This window comes from Tripterygium wilfordii, chromosome 23 (genome assembly GCF_013401445.1).
Source record: "Tripterygium wilfordii isolate XIE 37 chromosome 23, ASM1340144v1, whole genome shotgun sequence".
Lineage (NCBI taxonomy): Eukaryota > Viridiplantae > Streptophyta > Magnoliopsida > Celastrales > Celastraceae > Tripterygium > Tripterygium wilfordii.
This window is the reverse complement of record NC_052254.1, coordinates 1925864-1944575: the sequence shown is the minus strand read 5'-3', so window position 1 is coordinate 1944575 and position 18712 is coordinate 1925864. Positions and strand designations below refer to the sequence as shown.

The window sequence follows — 18712 nt, the reverse complement described above, 5'->3', positions numbered from 1 at the left end:
AACTCAACAGTCAACAATCAAAAGCTAAGGAACAAATAATACCAAAGTCAAAAGCCAGCCTTCAATGTAACATTAAAATTTGAAAAGCAGTAATTGGTTGCGAAGTATATAAGCAAGTGTAGCAATAACTCATCTCCTGCTTTGCTCCTTAACTACAATCTACGAAAGTAACAAAGAACAAAAACGTAGGAAATCCTACAAAAAGAGCGTCTAAGCACAGGTCAGGTGTGCTTACGGACAAGCTAATGCTTTTGCTTGGCAGCTCAAATGATTTAGCGCTTCTTCTTGCTACCTTTTGCAGCACTGGATTTTGATGGGGTAATAACCAGGTAAACAAAAAGAACAATGATGGAGATCACAGAAACCAGAGACCCGTACTTCGCTAGCAACCTCTGCAAAAACATAAATGAAGATAGTTAAGCCACACGAAAAGAATACATGTCAGGGCAGGGACACAAAGAAGAAGCTAGGCCTGTGCTGACACACGCAGAAGAACAATCAACACATAAAAGGTTCAATCGGCCCCTCACATGGAATAATCACAGTCTAAGCTTAACCTGAGCAAATCTTTTGAAACCACAGCCTATTATCATGTATTTGATGGTGTATACGAAATAAGGGATTTCGAAATCACATTTTAAAATAAATTAGTAATCTAAATATTGAGAGTACAACAAGAATCACACATACCTTAGCCTGCAAAAGTTTGACCGCGGTAGTAGATATTACGTGAAACAACAACCAAAAAAATGCTTAGTTAAAAAGAGAATTTAAATACAGTAACAAAGAGGACATTCAAGCACAAATTTATTGATAGATCAGTAATTTCAAGGAGAAACTTACCCATTCAAACTTCTTCTCGGGAGCTCTTTCTGCAAGGACATCTAAGGGCAGGATTGGAGTTGAATAGGCCTCCTAAATCATGTGACATCCAAAAAGAACAACTTAATCACATGGATGGAAAACAGAAAGAGCTGAAAAAAACTAGGAACCCATTTGGATGCCAAACCTGTAGAGCAGACTTTGTAGGAATGCGAAATGTGATGACTGCTGGTCCGCCATAGTGCATACCTTTCTTTTTGGCCTCCAATTCAAAAGAGTGTGATAAAATACCGCCACTGAAAGTCACAGAGTTTCACAACGTTGTGAGACTATTCAGGAAAAAGGCTGTCCATGTAATCAAATTGTAGTACAGTAAAGTGAAACTCACGCATCAAGTCTTTCCCATGAATGCGAAGTGTTGCCATTAACAACATCAAAAACATCTTGAGGCCAATTCTCATCGGCAAGACTTACATCAAATGCGGTTCTGAAAGTTGATAGAATAAATGCAAAACTTTAGAGTCAAAAAAACGTTACAAATACAAACACGATACATCAAGCACATAACAAGTATAAAGGTAAAAGAAATTAACATGTAATGCATTCATTTAGTCATTTCAATTAGAAGAATAAGGGGAAAAAAGGGCATAACAATACATCAGCATTTTATTCGAACAGCAAAAATACATCAACATAAAAGAGCCTTGTTCCTCATTTGAAGTCAATCTATAGTGCCTCAGTTGACCGTACATCAAGATCTATTCACCCAATTCTCTAGTGGTAAGATAAATTATCAAAGCCCTAAACCAACAGGTTGTTACACACACAAAAGGAGCACAAGCAGTCCACACTCCACAGTTCAAAGGTGTGAAATAAATGAAGGTTTTGAGGAGCTCATTGCCTTATGAGGCTGTATTCAATCTACTAATAATTAGCCAAATCAACCAACCTAGCAATCCACAAGCAAAAAATGATATCGTCTCTAGAAGCTCTTGCACTTGTCCATTATTAACCCAATATTTATTCGCAAACATGAAATCCCAAACCCACCAGCACAAACAAGTATGACAACACTAAGATAGGTAAAAGCTAAACAACTCCTATGCACAAGGCTCCAGCAGCAGTTGGCGGTGTCAGTTTCAATCACACAGTACACAAGGCATGATTCATTCACCTTTGAATTCTATATAACACGAAACCTAATAATCAAGATAATCCAGAAAGCTTTCGATTCTATGCGTAATTTTCCAGACCATCCAAACAGATCACTCTTCAGTTCTTAGAACAAAAGGTCCTTTCTACCTATCGGAGCAATCCAACAAATCACATCTCAACAATTAAAGTTGAAAATAATAAAAAAAAGTTGAAAATGATACAAAACATTATAATCAATCGACGAACAAAATAGACGAATAAACGCAAGGCGACTTGGAATTTAAAGCTAGATCTGGATCAAATAGAGAATAGAAACACCGCCGTTAACGAAATACATAAAACATACGTGGATCCTTGGTTGTAGATATCGATGGAGACGGAGACGCGCTCGGCGCCTGACTTGAGCCTGGTGGATGTGGCCTTCTTCTGTACGACCATGAAGGGGACGTCTGAGCTTGCCAGAGAAGACGATACCAGAAGAAATGAAAGAAGAGCTATCAACGCTATCGAGATCAGAGGCTCCCCGGTGACTGGAGACGCCATTGACTGATGAAGGAGGCAGGGTTGAGTCGGAGAATCGGACCTAGCTTTGGTGGTCGTGGATTTGCAGCGTACTGGACAGTAGTTTGGAAAACAAATGGAATACTAATTTTCGTCGTTTTAAACGACATCGTTCTTTAATTTCTTAAAATTATGGTTTTTTTTAAAAAAAAATTAAACTTCATTTCATAATAACAAACTTACACTTAACAAATGAATTACAAACCAAAGAACAAACATCGGACTAATATCCGGACACCGAGATATACTGAATTATGGGTTGATTTGTTTGAGTGTTTTGAGAGTATTTTCGATTTTGAATTTTTAGAAATGAGAAAAAAAAAGAGGCTAAAATGTAATTGGTTTGCGTTGTTGTTCAAAATGCATTTTTAGTATTTTTTAACTTATTCTCTTTAAATTTTCAAAATATCAAATAGACGTTTTGGGCATTTTGAGACCAAAACTCAAAAACACAGAAAACATAAAATAAAAAACTGGTAAAAAGCAGAAAATAGCAAAATGATTTTTGTGAACCAAGCCTCAATACAAAAAATTGAACTTGAATGCTAATCTATGCACAAAAGTAATTTTTTTACTTTTAATATATTGTCAGGCAAATTATAATCAATCAAAAGATCATTAAGCGTTTGGGTTCATCCATAATGAAATTTAATGCATTAAGTTTTTGTCCAACTTATCATATTATTAGATAGGAAACTTCTGTGCGCGCGAATTTTATGACCCGAGTTTAGACTTTAGACCCATATCATATATACAAAGGACAATCTCGTATATGGCGGTTCTCAATTATCAAAAAAAAAAAAAATAGTAAAATTTCAGATTCTTTTGACTTTGACTAATTAACAACTAAATATCATTTTCATGACATTAGAGTTATCCAAATCAATCAAAATTTCGTACATGATAGAAATGAGATGGTGGTGAACCACATACTCAAGGAGTGGTGCATATATTCACATATATTTTTTGGACCAACAAGAAATTAATATATAGATAGAAATTAATCCAAAATTAGAATGACATTTCATATACATACATACATACATACATATATATAGAGGAATTCTCCTATAAGTACACAAAACAATGATCTAAAATAAGTACACATATTTTCACCATTGATTTAAAACATGTGGGACCCAAAATAGTGGGCTCCACTAGTCATTTCACTTAAATCAATGGTCAAAAAACTGTACTTATTTTAGATCATTACTTTGTGTACTTACAGGAGAATTCCTCTCTCTCTATATATATATTATAATTAGTTCATGTTTTTCCCCACCAGAAAAGGAAAATAAAATATAGAAATACACAATCTGCAGCATCAAATGAATTCTGAAGAAGAGATCAGACCTTGTATGAAATGAAAGAGCCTTTTCTGCAGGGTACCCCAGGCAGGCAGAGTCTCCTTGGGTGGGTAAAGAAGAGAAGGTCTAAGATGAAAGAAAAGAGCCTGTCTGATTAGCCAAGATCAAGACTGCCTGACATAACCCCCAACAAGAGGAAGATCAAATTGTGTTAATGAAAACCCATCTTGGTGAAGGAGGCAGGCAAGTCATCCTTGGCTACCAAACAAGTCTCCTATCTTCATCTTACACCTCTCTTCTTCTTCTTCTCCTCATCTACTCCTTCAAATATCTTCCAATAGGGTTGATCCTTTTGTAATCCTTATATCAATCAAACTCTCTATTTATAGCCAAATATCAGAAATAAATAAGAGATTTATATATATATATATTATATATTGCCATATAATGGTCAATGTAAAATATCTCTTTTGTCATTCTTCTTTTATTTATCAAGTAGTTTCATTATTGTATGCATGTCCATAAATAGAATATATTCTCAACTCTTCTAGGTACCCCATTTGCTCACCAGATGTCGTTTCTTTGCTGCTGCTCATAGCCAATTAAAGAATTCCCCCAAGAAAAAGGATAAAAAATGATGGAAAATAAACACATTTATCTGAAATATACATGTTTATCTGATAGAAGAAGATAATGAAGGGTTTCTTAGCTTGATTCCTGTATCAAATGAATCTGCTTCTTTGTTAGATGCGTTTGATTTTTGTTTTCGAACAAAAAAATATATCGTCGGGTTCATAAGACCAATCAAAATATAAATATATTTTTTTCGATTTTTTTAAAAAAAATATTTTGAAACCTAAAAATAAATCATAAAAGTCAGTACCTCATTTTAGGAGCTCGTGGGAGAATTCCTACCTAAGTCAAATCAAAACACATTCATAAAATAAATTATAGCAGATCCCGCCATCGGATAGGTTCGATTTGAAATATTTTCATCGGTCTGGGTTAGACCCGATCCAATAGTCTCATAATGGAATCCGGCCTCGGCTTATGAATATGATGATTTTGAGGTTAATCGGTTTTAAAAAAATGAAAAAAAAGTATTAAAATAAAAATCTATTAATTAGCCGGTATAATTTATGAGTGGGTTACAGGGCCCAATTACTCAATTAAATGAATTAATCTCCACCGTCCAATTAAACCCTAACGAGACTTCCGATAAAACCCTTTTTCTCCTCACGGTCCAACAGAGGCCAGATTCTTCAGATCGCTACACTTTTAGCTTCGCTGCTCGGCGAGCTTCACTCATGAACTTGGTCGATCCATTTTATTTAGTTTTTTTCTCTAATGCATCTTGAATTCTAGTGATTTCCATTCGTTCTTTGATATGCTGTGTCGTCCTTCCTGTTGCATTCTCTGGATCGAATTGTGTTTTAGCTTTGCTATTTGGGTTATACTAGGTTTTTCGTTTTTCGCCTTAGCATTTTCGTATACCATATGAACTGTGAATTCTTAGACATGCATACGACTGCGCAAATGGGTTTTATTGTTTTTTCTTATCATTTGTTCATAATGTGAGTGATTGACGTTGTTTGTGCTGAATTACTGTCAACATGAATGAAAGAATATTCTCTAACCATTGGGTTCTCCAACTGTATATCTTTATTAGATGATTTCTCTTTGTATATAGAGGGACGAGCAATTTACAGTCTTTGATTAATAGTTTAGGGTTTTTTTTTTTGTATAAGACACCTGCAATTACTCTCTACCTTCATCCATAGATTCATGGCAGTTGATTCTTTTCCAAATTGTATTATGTTGGTGTCACTCAATGTTTAAGTGTGTATTTCTCTAGATCGAACCAAGTTTTAGAATAGATAAATATTTAATTTCAAGTGAATTTGAATAGAGCAAGGCTGTTGAGTTCTTTTTCATATAGAAGCAATAATTCCAAATGGGTTTGTGTTTTTTTTTTCAAAGTCAATGTGGAAGTGGAGATCTAATAGCTTTCAGGTTCAATTGATTATCAATGAAGTTGTGTTGGTGTCACTCAATCTGTAGGCGTGTGTGTGTTTGACTGTTTGTCTAGATCGAACCAAGTTTTAGAGGATAGAAAGATTGAATTTCAAGTGAGATAGCGCTCAGCCAGTATCACTCGCCCGAATCTGATGTGTTTCTGATTTTCAGGCCCTTTTCCTATTGGCATATTGTTATCATCTCTAAAATTCAATCAAGCAAACGCACTCTGTCCCAAAACTGTTCATTAATTTGACTAATGTTTTGAGGCAATTTCTTCGTTTGCGATATCAAGGTAAGTTTCAGTGACTGAAGAAGCTTCCAACTTACTCGCCTGTACTGTCTTCACTACCATGATCTTACCGGGCACATGGTTGGATTGCATTTTCATGGCTTATGATTTGGATTCTATTCCTAAACCCTAAACCTTCAGATTCATGTTGAATGTTGTCTTTGTTTCTGATGCACTTTTTTTTTTACTGCAGACTTGGCTTTGAAAGTCGTCTGCTCAAAGCCATGTTTATGACAAGATTTGTTGGGAGGATGCTCTTAGCTGCAAAGTCTGAAAATTCTGCAGCCTCCACAGCTGCTGCTTCTACAGCAACATTAATAAGAAACCCCCTCGAGGAGTTGTTTGAGAAAGATAGGGGTCCTGAAGATGAAAAACCTGTTTATGGTCGAAGTTGGAAGGCAACAGAGCTTCGACTAAAGTCTTGGGATGATCTTCACAAGCTTTGGTATGTTCTGTTGAAGGAGAAGAACATGTTGATGACTCAGAGGCAGATGCTTCATGCACAGAACCTTAGATTCCCTAATCCGGAGCGCATTCCCAAGGTAAGGAAGTCCATGTGCCGCATCAAGCATGTTCTTACTGAGAGAGCAATTGATGAGCCAGATCCCAGGAGGTCTGCTGATATGAAGAGGATGATAAATGCATTATGAAGAGATGGTAAATGCAATATGATGGTTCCAACTTGTTTGGTCCGATTGGGTTTGCTGTTGATGTATTTGTGTTATGTTACATTCTTGAAGTACCTCATGCGCGTATTTAGGCCGTTTGGTGGAATTTTTAAGTTAGCGTAATCGCTCCACCAAACGGAGTCCACGCCTCGGACTCGAAAAATGATTATGCTTGCTTGTACATGCGCAAGCCTAGTTTCTGGCTACTGGTTATATAGCTCGATATCTTGATGATCAAGCTATATATTGATGTGACAAGTTTGAAAGTATTTCTCCACTTAACCTTGTTAGTGATATGTATACATTGTTCTTGATTTGAATACTCTGACCTTCTGCTTTCTTGACTATTAATCTTAAGTAATCAGCAAGAGAAAGAAAATACAAAATTCCATTAGAGTGCTTTGATTGTGATGTTTAAGCAAACCATCACAAACCAAGCACAAAAAGAATCCATACATTCAATCAAAAGGTTAATACTTATCTACTACCCACTCTGGCTTTTTACATATCTTACATCAACTGCAGGTGTTTTCCTCTACTTAAAATGAACTCAAAGACAATGGAAAGCAAGCTAGTGAAGATCAAAATTGATTTTGGGGTTGAGATAAATACCAGACTGTCTTCTTTTCCCCCCAAAAGGGCAAAGCTTTAACTAATTGATATAGCCCAGCAGTAATATGGAAGTGCCCTCGTGCCCGAACTGATGAATTCCTACTGATGTGAGCCAACTTACTATGGTGAATCTTCGTTCTCCCCTACGTCACATAGGCTCAGATTGAAACAGAAAGCCAAGCCGTTCTTGACCTTTCTGAGAATCAACCAATGATTATATACAGCTCCTAAAGTCCAGTAATCGAGTCCAATAAAGCTTATTTCCATATCATTCTCCACCCTCTTCATCTTGGTCATCCAGATGAGCTTCCTCTTTATTCATTTCTTCACCTATGCTTTCATGATTAGGCTTAAAGAATAACCCGGATGATAATGAATCATCTTCATCGAGATCCTCTTCAGTCTCCTTGTCTTTTGAGCGTGAGTTCAATCCACGGTCCATCCAAGCAGGGCAATGGTTCCTAACCCCAAGGGCAGCCTGAACTTGCATGTGAGTCAGACTTGAAGAATTAAATGACATTTCATCAGAAACACGCCTCAAGCAGGAACATTCAGGGACTGGGTGTGAGAGAAAAGATAATGGCTTTGATTCACCGGATGCTTCTGTTAATCCATTAACTAAACTTCTTGTCAGATGCCGACGTATTGAGGTCAACCATGTATGGTTTGCATGGTACAAGTCGTCACGATTTTTTTCTAAAAGATTTGCCAGCTCTTTCCTGTAGTGACTGAAAAACATAAACAAGAAGATTGAGGAAAGCACTACAAATTCTTCCGACACATAAAGAGACAATCGGAGAGGGGAGGGGAGACACACTGTCAAGCCAGATTATCAACTTCAATTCATAATTTGAAATGACTCAAGACAAACTTGGTTCTATTGTATGATAAATGATATTTACGCACACATCCTTGTGAAAAATGTACGGTATGGTATGGTCAGACAGTCTAGTCATTATCTGGGTGAGGTAGATATAATATGATAATACGATGTTATGGAGAATTAGTAACATTTTCAAAAGCATGGCCGATATAAACTAAGCCAACATGGAATCGCAAAAAGTAGTCTTTGCAGAAAAAATTTCATGTTAATCATGAGGCAGAGAGTATTCAAACAGCGTTAGAGCATGTCACATCCACCATAAAATCCCTTGACAGGCATACAAATTGCAGCGACAGTGAAGACTTAGCAATCATCTCATCATCGGGACAAATTTCCTAGCATAGCAGCGTATTTAAAAGCCATGAAATTGGCCGAAGTCAAGCTTCAAGCATCTTATTATAATTCTCATCTAATTAGCTTTGGTGAAGAAAATGTGCAATTAACTAAATTGATTTAGTGATTAAATAACCTGTTCAGATAGAGAGTTGATACCTGTTTAGTCTGTATGTTTTAGATGCAGCCGACTCATAAAGCCTGTGCCCCATTACCAAACTTGCAAAATTTGGATGTCCCTTGCCATCACGGTCAAATCCAGGGATGAATACATCGGCTTCAACACAGACTACATAATCAATTGCTTCCCATAGTAATTTATGGGCGTTAGTCCTCAACTCAAACACTGTACTATCAGGCTCATTGTCACTCTCTGCAACCCAACCCCACCAACCTTCAATGTTGTATGTTTTGGGACGTGCAGGAGGCGGTGGAAGGGGGCGAGGCCGTGGACCTGCAAATTTCCATTCTACAGCCTTCTTATCTTCCACAACAGAAGGAGGGGTTTTTGGATAGCTTTCAAGGTTAGCCTCACGACCATAAATTCTACTGAGCTCCCAACCCATGGTGAGAGAAGATCTATCAATAACATTCTCAAACATCGAACGAAGAGGAATTAGTGTTCTTTGGCCGCCAAAAACTTCGCCACCAGATACATATATTATTGCGTCCCTTGAGTATCCATATGCACGAAGAATAATTCCAACCTAAAGAAAACAAATGGTTTAGCCCAGTTAGGCTTATCATGCATATTCACCAAATGACAATAGCAGTAGGGCATGATGTAAGATGTTCAAAAGGAAGCTATCTTTCAGAATTGTGGAAAAGGCACGAAGGTACCAACTGAGAGTCCAGTATCCAATAATCTCTTACCTCTTCCGGCATTAATGGACAAGAGCCATTAAGGCGTTGTTCCTCTGAATTGACATATAGCTTTCCCTTTACAATGCCACGTTTTATCATCCAAGATCGCTTGTGCTGAATGAGTTCAGTGTGCACATCCTTGGGACAAGTTCCAATACAATACATGTATAAAATGCAGGTGGTAAGGTTTCCGGATAAAGAGTTTGATACATCAAATCACCAATCATCTCTACCGAGTTTGAAGCAGGTACCTGAAAAAGTTCAGCACAACCATAATATGCCAAAGCATCTCGAGCCATCCCAGGATCAAAAGCTATATATGGGCGGCCAGGAGATCGTAATCTGAAATAATAAACAGAAATAAGGCCAAGGATAAAAAAAATGGACAAGAAAAAATAACAGTTGTGTATAGCTATAGCATTTATAAGATGAACAATAATGGACCTCTGAAGGACTCTCTGAGCAAGTTCCTGGACCTCCGGTCGTAACTGTAAGGCGTGGAAAGCAACCCTACATCTTAGCCTTTGGTACTCCTCAAAATGAGGAGGAAGGGTGGCCTGTGTCAAATAAGAAAGAAAAAAGAGAGAATATTTTACTAGAGGCACAAAAGTATTACTTTTGACATGAACGAAACATATTTAACCCACATAGAGAACACGGGAAATGAAGAATATTTCACTCCTTAAAGCTAAATGCAGCTTAGATCCCACCAAGTAATATCAGACACAAGAAACACTAGTCAAGTACAAAACCATGAAGACAGATAAATGTTGACGGGACAGACCAACTCCACAGAAAGAAGTTGAAAGTACTAGTAGAAAATCGCCTAGATGTGAGTTACTAGAGACATAAACTGCAAGTCTTATGGAAAATTTGAGAAATTTGCGAGAAAAAAGATAAAATACAGGATGCAAATATGAAACAATAGCTTGATAAGTACGGACACTATGGCCTCGTGAATTTTGAATGTACTACATACAACAAAAGTCTACAGCTCATCATCAATATTAGGAGGTGGGTGCAGGAGGAAGAAAAGGGGAAGGAGTATAACAAACGAATAGGATATTAAGTGGCTTCCTCAAGGTATACATGTCTAAAGGTGATATAGGCAGCCATGCAATTGCACTATTTTAACACACTGAAGCTCAGTCAATCCTCATCCTATATGCAACTCATGGAGAACTTGAAGCACCTGCATATACTAATAAACTTTCAAAAAAAAAAAGGCACGTGACATATCATAAGCGTTACTCAGTTGCAGTAACCTGCAGTCCACGGGATCACAGCTGATACAGATAGTTCAAATGTGCAATAATTCTAGGGCAGAAGTAATTCAAATCCGCTTCATGTGAAAAGTAAAAAATAAATGGCATTACCTGCAAGCATCCACCATCCGAAACAACTAGTTCAACAACTGAATGCTTGTTCAATACTGGCAGAACATGGTGCAAATAATAATAAGGTGAAGCGGAGTACGGAACTCTAAAAACTGGGATCTCCTTCTTTCTCCTTGCACCTTTAAGGTTTTTTGGAAGGGTTTTTACCATCTTGACATCTTTTTCTAGTGCCATCATGAATTGGTCCATGTCATAGAGATAGGCAAAACTCTTGAATTGCGAGCTGCAATAAACAACACATAATAACCAATACGTTTCCATCTATTATTAATTTTCCATTGAAAAAGCTGAAACCGTAGCAAGCACAGAGAAGTAAGTTAACCTTATTCCTTTGCTGCTAGTAGTCGATAGAATCTCAGGAATAACTAAGGTTGCATTTAGAAAACGAGAAACCGCAACAACATCACTTATCTGAAAATTCAAACAAAGTTCATCACACCTTTGGTACATGTGATTAGCAGTAAAATGGAATACAACAATGCCATTCTTACAGCGTTCCTGATCTCATGGAAACCTCCTTGTATCCTGACAAAGATAAACCCAGTTGTTTGTGAACTGGGATCTGTGTAGGTATTTCAAAGTTAGGAACAGTTGCCACAGAAAATATAAACCTAAATAAGAACTACTAATAAAAAAAATTACAGCGATAAATACATTTCTACCGCGTCAACAGTCTAACGATGATGACAATGTAAATTTAATTTCAGAAAAGTGAAAACAAATTACTTAAACATCATTTGTTGGAAAACCTACTGATTTGGTGGCCAACTAAGCAAAACCAAAATGCAACCAAATAGCAGCAAAAGTATGGGTAAACAGACTTATCATCATTAACATAGTTGGCCCTTTCTATGAACGATTCATTATTTTTGAAAATCAACTTTATGTGTTGCCTATGCTGTTCTTGGTATTTAAAACACAGAAAAGCTTAAAAGTACCAAAAAAACAACACCAAGATGCACATAGAGCGTACCAGGATAGTATGTTCTGGGATTTGCATCTGGAAGTAAAGGTTCAAGATGCTTCACTGGGCCCCATAATCGTCTATACAATGGATTCTGGATGACAGATTAAGATAACCAAGATAAGAATCCATGGATGGGAGTCATGGTCCACGCACCGTCACACCAAACTCAAGCTGAATCTAAAGTGAAAGCTACAGTACTCCATTATTGTTGAAGTGACACAGTAACAGATCACATAAATATAAGCCAGAATCAAGACGTCAAACCTATCTGGGAAATTTCCTATCCCTATGGTTCTAAACAGCACCCAACAACAAACAGCAAGAATACCCATTTCATATATCCACAAGAACAACAAATAGTTTCCTACACAAGTACCCATCACAAGATAATCAAAACCCATAAAGAATTAACACTTCAAATCACAGAACTAGGTTCAGAAATTCCCAAAAGTCAGAATTTCCAAACACTGCCAAATCGTTAAATTAAGTATCGAGAAAACAAAGATAACGAACTATAGGAGGAAAAAGATGAGATCTTTATGATGGGGGCATAAGCGAATTACAGTTCTTGCCAAGTCATAAGATTCAAGGGTTGGTCTCCAGGAGAAGATTGTGATTGAAGATTGATACTCCACAATGCCCTCATCAGTGTATCTCGCAAGCAAAAAGTGCACAAACAGAGAAAATGCCGATAGAACGAGCCCAATCAAACCCACACACTTCATTTTGGATTTCATCACACCCTTCCCTTCTCCTTTCACTGTGACCCCCATCTCTCTCTCTACAAAAACTCTCAGAAGAAACTTGAAAAGAGAAGTGCAGAGGAATGACCGAATGAGAGAGAGACAGCACTAGAGGCAGCATAGTAGGAAAAGTCAAGCGTTTAACATGCCTTTGTAAGAAAGAAAGAAACTGTGCGTGTCAGATTAATGCACTCTAATACTGCAAGGACTTGTCGGATCAATTAACTCTCGCTTTAAGCGCGTGAATGGAAAAGACCAATCAAAGTTTGATAGAAAGGAGATAGATTCTTTAATTTTCCCCTCACAAGTCACAACAGTTGGATTATGCTAAACAATAAACAAAAAAAAAATATTCATTTTGATTGTATAATAATTGTGTTTTCTTTCTTATCCATTGTGAAGGAAGAAAAAATGCCGAGTGATGGAGCCATGTACTGTGCCATCTACCATTGTTGAAGCCATGGGATGTCCCGTGACCACAGGGCCCTCTCACGTCGCATAAAGAGTTCCCCTTTCTGGCCAATATGAGCATATGTGTTCTTGAACAACACTTGTAGGGGGTGTAAACGTTAGTTTCGGTCGGTTTTTCCCCCATTTTTTCACAGGAGTTTAACCGATTGATCTATTGATTATCAGTGGTTATTTCATCGATTTTTGATCGATTCTCACAAAATATTTTTTAAAAATAACCAACCATTTGGTCGATTAACCATTCAGTTCGATTTTTCGAATAATTTGCTTACAATCCTAAATAAGAGAGAATCTCACTTAATACAACAAATGAAGGATCTTATTGATCTCCGAGCTATGATTAGAATATAAGTTTCTTGATTCTAAACTATTATGTCATAAATTAAAAATGATTCTCAATATCCTTCGTTTCCCTTTCCTTCTCTTTCTCTTTCTTTCACAAGTCAATAAATTTTTTATTAATTTTAATGATATAATGAGGTATTTGGTTCATAATTGAGTGAACGTGAGATGAGTTTGACAATTAGAGAGTGTAAGCTAAGTCCTAACTTTGCTCTAAGAGTAGTCTATCAGAGTAACATATATGTATTAATTCTTGATAAATTAGGGTATGATTAGGTTTGGTATGAATGAATGTCCATTTGAACTGGAAAGTGGACATTTGGTCAAAAACACACCAACCACTCCAATATTGAAGAAGAAGACGACACAAAGAAAGAGGGCCTCTGCTAAGTTGGGGCAGTAAGTAAATGTGGTTTGGTAAAGTAAGAGTTATTATTGCCTCTTTGAATGTCAGACTCAGAAATGTTAAAAGTTCAAACCATTTAATCCATTTTGAACAACAATGGAACTTGCCAATCAAGTGCCTCCCACGTGACTCTGCATAAATGCACATGCAGAACCAAACTTATCTATGAATTATATGCGTCAATCTCAGAGCAATCTTAGAGCGGTTAGAAAAAAAAACACTGTGATCATTAACATTTTCAACCCAAATAGCTTTTTGCAATGGATGCTTGAAACTTTCGTTTCTCTCTTTATCATCACATGTCCCAAAAGATGCACATGAAATCTTGTGCGTATAACTAAGAAACTGCGATAATTGAGATATCAACTGCTGGGATCACTATCATTACTGTGTAAATCTGTGTACTTGGCCTTCTTTAAGGCAAAAGGGGATTGATGGTTTTCCTATATTGGGTATAATCAGGTTCACTAGAGAATGATATAATGAGAAAGCAGAGGCAAAAAAAGGAAAGAAATAAACTTGTGATCAGTTAAGCACCCTCCTTCCCCATCTCACTCAACACCACCTGTTGGTCCTCTATCTTACTTGCTAGTTGTGATAAATCATCTCTGGCAAAAGACATTGTGTCTTCCTTAGTAAGCCGCCTCTGCTTTAACTTCACTATGGCCTGTGAAACTTCTACTATTGAAGGACGCCTCCTTTGCAATTTCTGCAAGCATTTGTGACCAATTTTAGCTAGCTGCCTCACTTCCTCAATGTTGCATTCTCCAGCGAGTCGCTCATCTAGTATCTCATCGACACCATCTGGACTCATCGAAGCCTGTGAGAAATATGTCGGAAAAAGGGATATTAACTCCATTCTGTTTTCAACAAGATTAATGTAGTATGCAGATGGTGAGGGACTTACTAGATTAACGTATTCCATTAAGTTTTGGTGTGGGTGGATGGCTGTAATTAGCTCAAAGATGATTATACCAAAACTGTAGATGTCACTCTTCATGGTGAAGTTGTTTGTTGCTATGTACACCGGGTCTATGTAGCCATACGTACCCTTCAGGCCGGAGTTGCACTCATTAAAGACCTCTTCCTTTGACAGTCCAAAATCAGCGACCTGCCAGACGTCGATTATGATTTTAAAAAACAAATACTTGAGAGGAAAAGCAGTTCACAATGAATCTACCATTCTTAATTCTACATACATATATGTTCATTTCCCAGCTTACCTTCGCTCTCATTGACCGGTCCAACAATATATTAGCACACTTTAAATCGCGATGTATGACGGGTGGCACTGCCTGTTCCAAGATTGTCATATAAAGGGATTAAAATGCGCATTAAAATGAGGAAAGAAGAGAGAATAATGCTCAACTTACCCCTTCGTGTAGATATTCGATTCCATGTGAAATATCAAGAGCAATTTGTAGCCTTTCTTCCCAACTTAAAACTCGATCTTGTTTGTCTGAATGCATATTCAACATAAAATTATTGGATGGAAGTTTGTGAGCACACATCCAACCATCAATTACAGTCTTGATGAACATTCATATTCACATAGTATCTAATCAGGTACAACAAATTACATTCAAAAAAATATTCCACGAGCTACGGTCATTAATCGGAATCAGAGTTGAACAAGTTTAAGCACTATCATCTGCACGCTCGCTAAATGCATGGTGCTGTAACATCGACAGTTGCATATCACAGAATCAGAGTTGAACAAAGGCACGTTTCTTCACCTTTCACAAATCACAAACATCGAGAATCACAGATGAATGGACAAAGGAAACAATAACATACAAGTATAGTTGCCATGACACCATTGGGTATCAATGAACTCCAGCCAGCGAAAGGATACAAGTTTCTAACTGGCCTTTACAAAGAATATGTGCTAATAGACAAAAGTGATACAATTTATGCTGTTTCATATGATCACATCCTTGACCCTAGTTGAATGACAAATTCTGCACATATTTTGACAGCCTTAAAATGGCATATTTTTCAAATTAATTTCCCCCATTATAATACTTTAGGCATAATTTGTTACGTACTAAAGTAAACAGAGAAGGGAGAAAGAGAGTAGAGGTCACACAAATGATTAAATTTTTTATTTTATAGAAATGAGATTAGATTAAACTTCATAGACAACAATAGCTCCGAAAAACCATAGTTTCCGTGCAACTTTAACTTTAAAAATGTTATTTCCCAACTCCCTGCGGATGTCAGGATAAATAACAGTTTGGCATGCAAATTAAAGGCGCTTCTTGGCTCACCATATAAAAGGTTGGCCAAACTGCCATTGCTCATGAACTCATATATCAACATGCGCTGTCCTTTATCTACACAATATCCTAGTAAATTCACAAGATTCCGGTGGTGCAGCCTTCCTAGAAGAGTTACCTGCAAAGAGACATGGGTAACAATGAAAACTAAACATTCTTTCGTGGAAACTTTGAATACGACAAAATAGAAAGTTTACAAATGCCATAAGGAAACAGAGAAGCGAAAATAAAAAAAAATGCATAATCTGACAGTCTATTAAACGAAAGCTTTTCAGAATTTGTTCCTTTTTTCCCCTCAAGGTTTGCAAGAGTAGTTCGTTGACAGTAAACACAATAGTGGTTGCCCCTCAGATTGTTAGCTTCCAATTTAAGAGACTGCCTCTTGCCTCTTGCCTCTTACCTCTTACCTCTTACATATAATACATGGAACAGAGCTTCCAATTTAAGAGACTGCCTCTTGCCTCTTGCCTCTTACCTCTTACATATAATACATGGAACAGACATGATATGTTATGAAATGTCCTTCTCGTACGTCACGCTCTAGAGAAATAACCAATTACTTTCCACTCTAATCATAACATCAAACATCAAGTTCTTACCTCAGTTTGGAACTCTTTCTCCCCCTGTTTCGAATTAGAAGCGAGTGCCTTCACAGCTACAACTTCTCCTGTAGGCATTGTCGCTTTATACACTGGACCAAATGACCCTTGTCCCAAAATAGTTGTAAAGTTCTGCGTAACTTTCTGAACATCCCTGAAAAACATGATAGGAAATTATCATTTCATATGAATTCACTTCTTTGCAATCATATGACAGGTTTCAAAATGATCTTTTGTATATGCTTAAAAAAATTTCCCATACTTGTATGAATATCGAGGTATGCCTGAAGTAGAAGGAAGTCGATCTTTACTGTGATTACCCCACCAAGAAAGCTGATTATTTTGTTGAGGGTATCTTGTTGCCTGAGGAGTTGGTCCATTTGCCAGAGATGCACTGAAGTCAGTGCTCGTATCTAAGCCATTTATGCGTATTGGAATAGTTGTCATACAACGGTCATTTGCACAACGTCGAAGATAAGCACGCCGCTTGTGCCACCTTATGATGAAGAATACTAGTAAAGCTATCAAGATACCGAGGGCCAGACCAACAGAGATTCCAATAGCAACCAAATCACCTTTATGAACCATTCTTTGGTCTCTTTTGGAATTCAGAATATGAATGCATATTGAGGGAAGAAGTGCTGCAGTCACGCTGTCATAAGATGGCATACATATATATTAAGTAAAGACTTTTTAAGTTCTTGGTAGATCCCCTCTGGGGAACAAAATGAAACCTCACCCGACAAGGGAATGGAAATTTCAAATGGAAAAGAAAACGAAATTATTACAAAAGGTACATAGTGCATAGGATCTCTTCATAAACGTTGTTTACAGTTAATGATGAACTACATTATAGAACTTCATGGTATAGGCACAAGAATAAATGATCCCTCTGTGCGTCCATTATGAGAATTGAGAAGCCCCTCGAAACATCACATTATACAATAAGAAGAAAAGGAAAGCTCACAGAACGCTTAGGAGCATAACTTGTTCGTGATTACTTAAAAGAAAAAGATAAAGGTTTAATTAAGTACCCATTTAGCCTGACGTATCACTCCATCATCATCTGTTTCGTTCGATCTGAAAGATACGGTTCCATCCTGAAAAGTGCTCCCGGCATTGTTTTTCTTAGTTGTCAATAAAAGTAACAAATAATTGCATTTCAATAATAGAATTTGAAGCATGATTGGTCTCATGTTTTCCAAGAACATTATATTGCTGTTTTAATTGACATTATCTATCCCAAATTCCCTATCTAATGTTCTTCAATTCTTCCAATTTATGCTAACATAAATTAACCGTAGTCACTAGGTACCATTGATCTCAAAAATTAAAGTTGCATTTCAATTGATCACTCAAGCATTTATTCACGTATTTATCTTGAGTTTGAAACCCCAGACAACCCTACTGTTAGCAACTATTTTCTCTATAATGGAATCAAACCCGACGGAAACAACGAATAGAATACTCTCTTGAACACCAAATTCAACAACCAGAAACTCCAAACAAAGCAAAAACACAATAATACATCGAAATTCAGCAACATATCTCAAAAGGGTAAACAAAAAAACCCATTAAACTTGACAGAAACGACATACCTCGTCAACTGAAGAAAACCCACAAGCTGATCAGTCTCCTTGTACACCTCCCACGGCTAATTGTTGGTTTTAACCAAGTCGAGATTCAATGCTGAAGACCCAGTTCAAGAAGAACTCTTCACACACTCTAGAAAGAGAAACTGAACAAGTCCTAATTGGAGGCTTATTGGCAGGGAATAAAAAGGAAAAGCAAGACAAAACCCAAAAAAAAAATAAAAATAAAAAAGGAACAGAGGGGTTCAAGACTTCAAGGAACACAATTTGGCGAATCGTGACTCGGGGGCGCTCCAGTGAATAAACCCAGTTTGTGCCATAAAAAAGTGAATAAAAACAGTGTCCGTAGCCGGTCATCTGTAATAAATTCATAAAATTATCCGCCATTAATATCTTTACGTCT

At 37.1% G+C, this 18712-nt stretch overlaps 4 protein-coding genes across 8 annotated transcripts; 1 reads left to right on the top strand and 3 right to left on the bottom strand.

Annotated features, from left to right (window-relative positions):
* Window positions 1-43: 43 nt before the first annotated feature.
* Window positions 44-2610, bottom strand: LOC119993117. Its single transcript, XM_038840056.1, has 6 exons — window positions 2324-2610; window positions 1211-1309; window positions 1010-1118; window positions 844-915; window positions 691-696; window positions 44-392 (listed from the first exon to the last, which is right to left on the bottom strand). Exons 1-6 carry the CDS (start codon window positions 2518-2520, stop codon window positions 273-275), a joined length of 603 nt encoding a protein of 200 aa, XP_038695984.1. The 5' UTR covers window positions 2521-2610; the 3' UTR covers window positions 44-272.
* A 2437-nt stretch (window positions 2611-5047) lies between these two features.
* Window positions 5048-7141, top strand: LOC119993193 (39S ribosomal protein L47, mitochondrial-like). 3 transcript variants are annotated; one of them, XM_038840204.1, is made up of 2 exons: window positions 5048-5139; window positions 6347-7141. In XM_038840204.1, the coding sequence occupies exon 2, from the start codon at window positions 6378-6380 to the stop codon at window positions 6801-6803; it is 426 nt and encodes a 141-aa protein (XP_038696132.1). In that variant the 5' UTR covers window positions 5048-5139; window positions 6347-6377; the 3' UTR covers window positions 6804-7141. The 3 variants fall into 3 exon arrangements, with proteins under 3 accessions (XP_038696132.1, XP_038696134.1, XP_038696133.1); XM_038840206.1 differs by having other exon boundaries at window positions 5137-5161; XM_038840205.1 differs by lacking the exon at window positions 5048-5139 and adding an exon at window positions 6034-6156.
* Window positions 7142-7191: 50 nt separating this feature from the next.
* On the bottom strand, window positions 7192-12801 carry LOC119993192 (O-fucosyltransferase 27-like). 2 transcript variants are annotated; one of them, XM_038840203.1, is made up of 10 exons: window positions 12450-12801; window positions 11884-11968; window positions 11402-11472; window positions 11233-11321; window positions 10890-11133; window positions 9958-10070; window positions 9765-9855; window positions 9523-9651; window positions 8809-9356; window positions 7192-8161 (listed from the first exon to the last, which is right to left on the bottom strand). In XM_038840203.1, the coding sequence occupies exons 1-10, from the start codon at window positions 12648-12650 to the stop codon at window positions 7702-7704; spliced, it is 2031 nt and encodes a 676-aa protein (XP_038696131.1). In that variant the 5' UTR covers window positions 12651-12801; the 3' UTR covers window positions 7192-7701. The 2 variants fall into 2 exon arrangements, with proteins under 2 accessions (XP_038696131.1, XP_038696130.1); XM_038840202.1 differs by having other exon boundaries at window positions 12441-12800.
* Window positions 12802-14104: 1303 nt separating this feature from the next.
* Window positions 14105-18609, bottom strand: LOC119992517 (calcium/calmodulin-regulated receptor-like kinase 2). 2 transcript variants are annotated; one of them, XM_038839250.1, is made up of 9 exons: window positions 18316-18606; window positions 17752-17817; window positions 16980-17369; window positions 16718-16871; window positions 16110-16236; window positions 15213-15298; window positions 15063-15134; window positions 14747-14950; window positions 14105-14659 (listed from the first exon to the last, which is right to left on the bottom strand). In XM_038839250.1, exons 3-9 carry the CDS (start codon window positions 17303-17305, stop codon window positions 14369-14371), a joined length of 1260 nt encoding a protein of 419 aa, XP_038695178.1. In that variant the 5' UTR covers window positions 17306-17369; window positions 17752-17817; window positions 18316-18606; the 3' UTR covers window positions 14105-14368. The 2 variants fall into 2 exon arrangements, with proteins under 2 accessions (XP_038695178.1, XP_038695179.1); XM_038839251.1 differs by lacking the exon at window positions 17752-17817 and having other exon boundaries at window positions 18316-18609.
* Window positions 18610-18712: the final 103 nt, after the last annotated feature.

Bases quoted from the DNA above. Each gene is read 5' to 3' on its own strand.
- LOC119993117 (XM_038840056.1), bottom strand. From the start codon at position 2,520: ATGGCGTCTCCAGTCACCGGGGAGCCTCTGATCTCGATAGCGTTGATA. The intron at 1,310-2,323 runs GTATGTTTTATG...ATCAACTTTCAG, and splicing joins ATCTACAACCAAGGATCCAC to AACCGCATTTGATGTAAGTC. The intron at 916-1,009 runs GTTTGGCATCCA...CACATGATTTAG, and splicing joins CTACAAAGTCTGCTCTACAG to GAGGCCTATTCAACTCCAAT.
- LOC119993193 (XM_038840204.1), top strand. From the start codon at position 6,378: ATGTTTATGACAAGATTTGTTGGGAGGATGCTCTTAGCTGCAAAGTCT.
- LOC119993192 (XM_038840202.1), bottom strand. From the start codon at position 12,650: ATGGGGGTCACAGTGAAAGGAGAAGGGAAGGGTGTGATGAAATCCAAA. The intron at 11,322-11,401 runs GTAAGAATGGCA...TTGAATTTTCAG, and splicing joins TCCATGAGATCAGGAACGCT to ATAAGTGATGTTGTTGCGGT. The intron at 9,357-9,522 runs GTAAGAGATTAT...TGTTTTCTTTAG, and splicing joins GTCCATTAATGCCGGAAGAG to GTTGGAATTATTCTTCGTGC.
- LOC119992517 (XM_038839251.1), bottom strand. From the start codon at position 17,305: ATGGTTCATAAAGGTGATTTGGTTGCTATTGGAATCTCTGTTGGTCTG. The intron at 16,872-16,979 runs GTATGGGAAATT...CATGTTTTTCAG, and splicing joins ATACCTCGATATTCATACAA to GGATGTTCAGAAAGTTACGC. The intron at 15,135-15,212 runs GTAAGTTGAGCA...ATCTTGGAACAG, and splicing joins TCGAATATCTACACGAAGGG to GCAGTGCCACCCGTCATACA.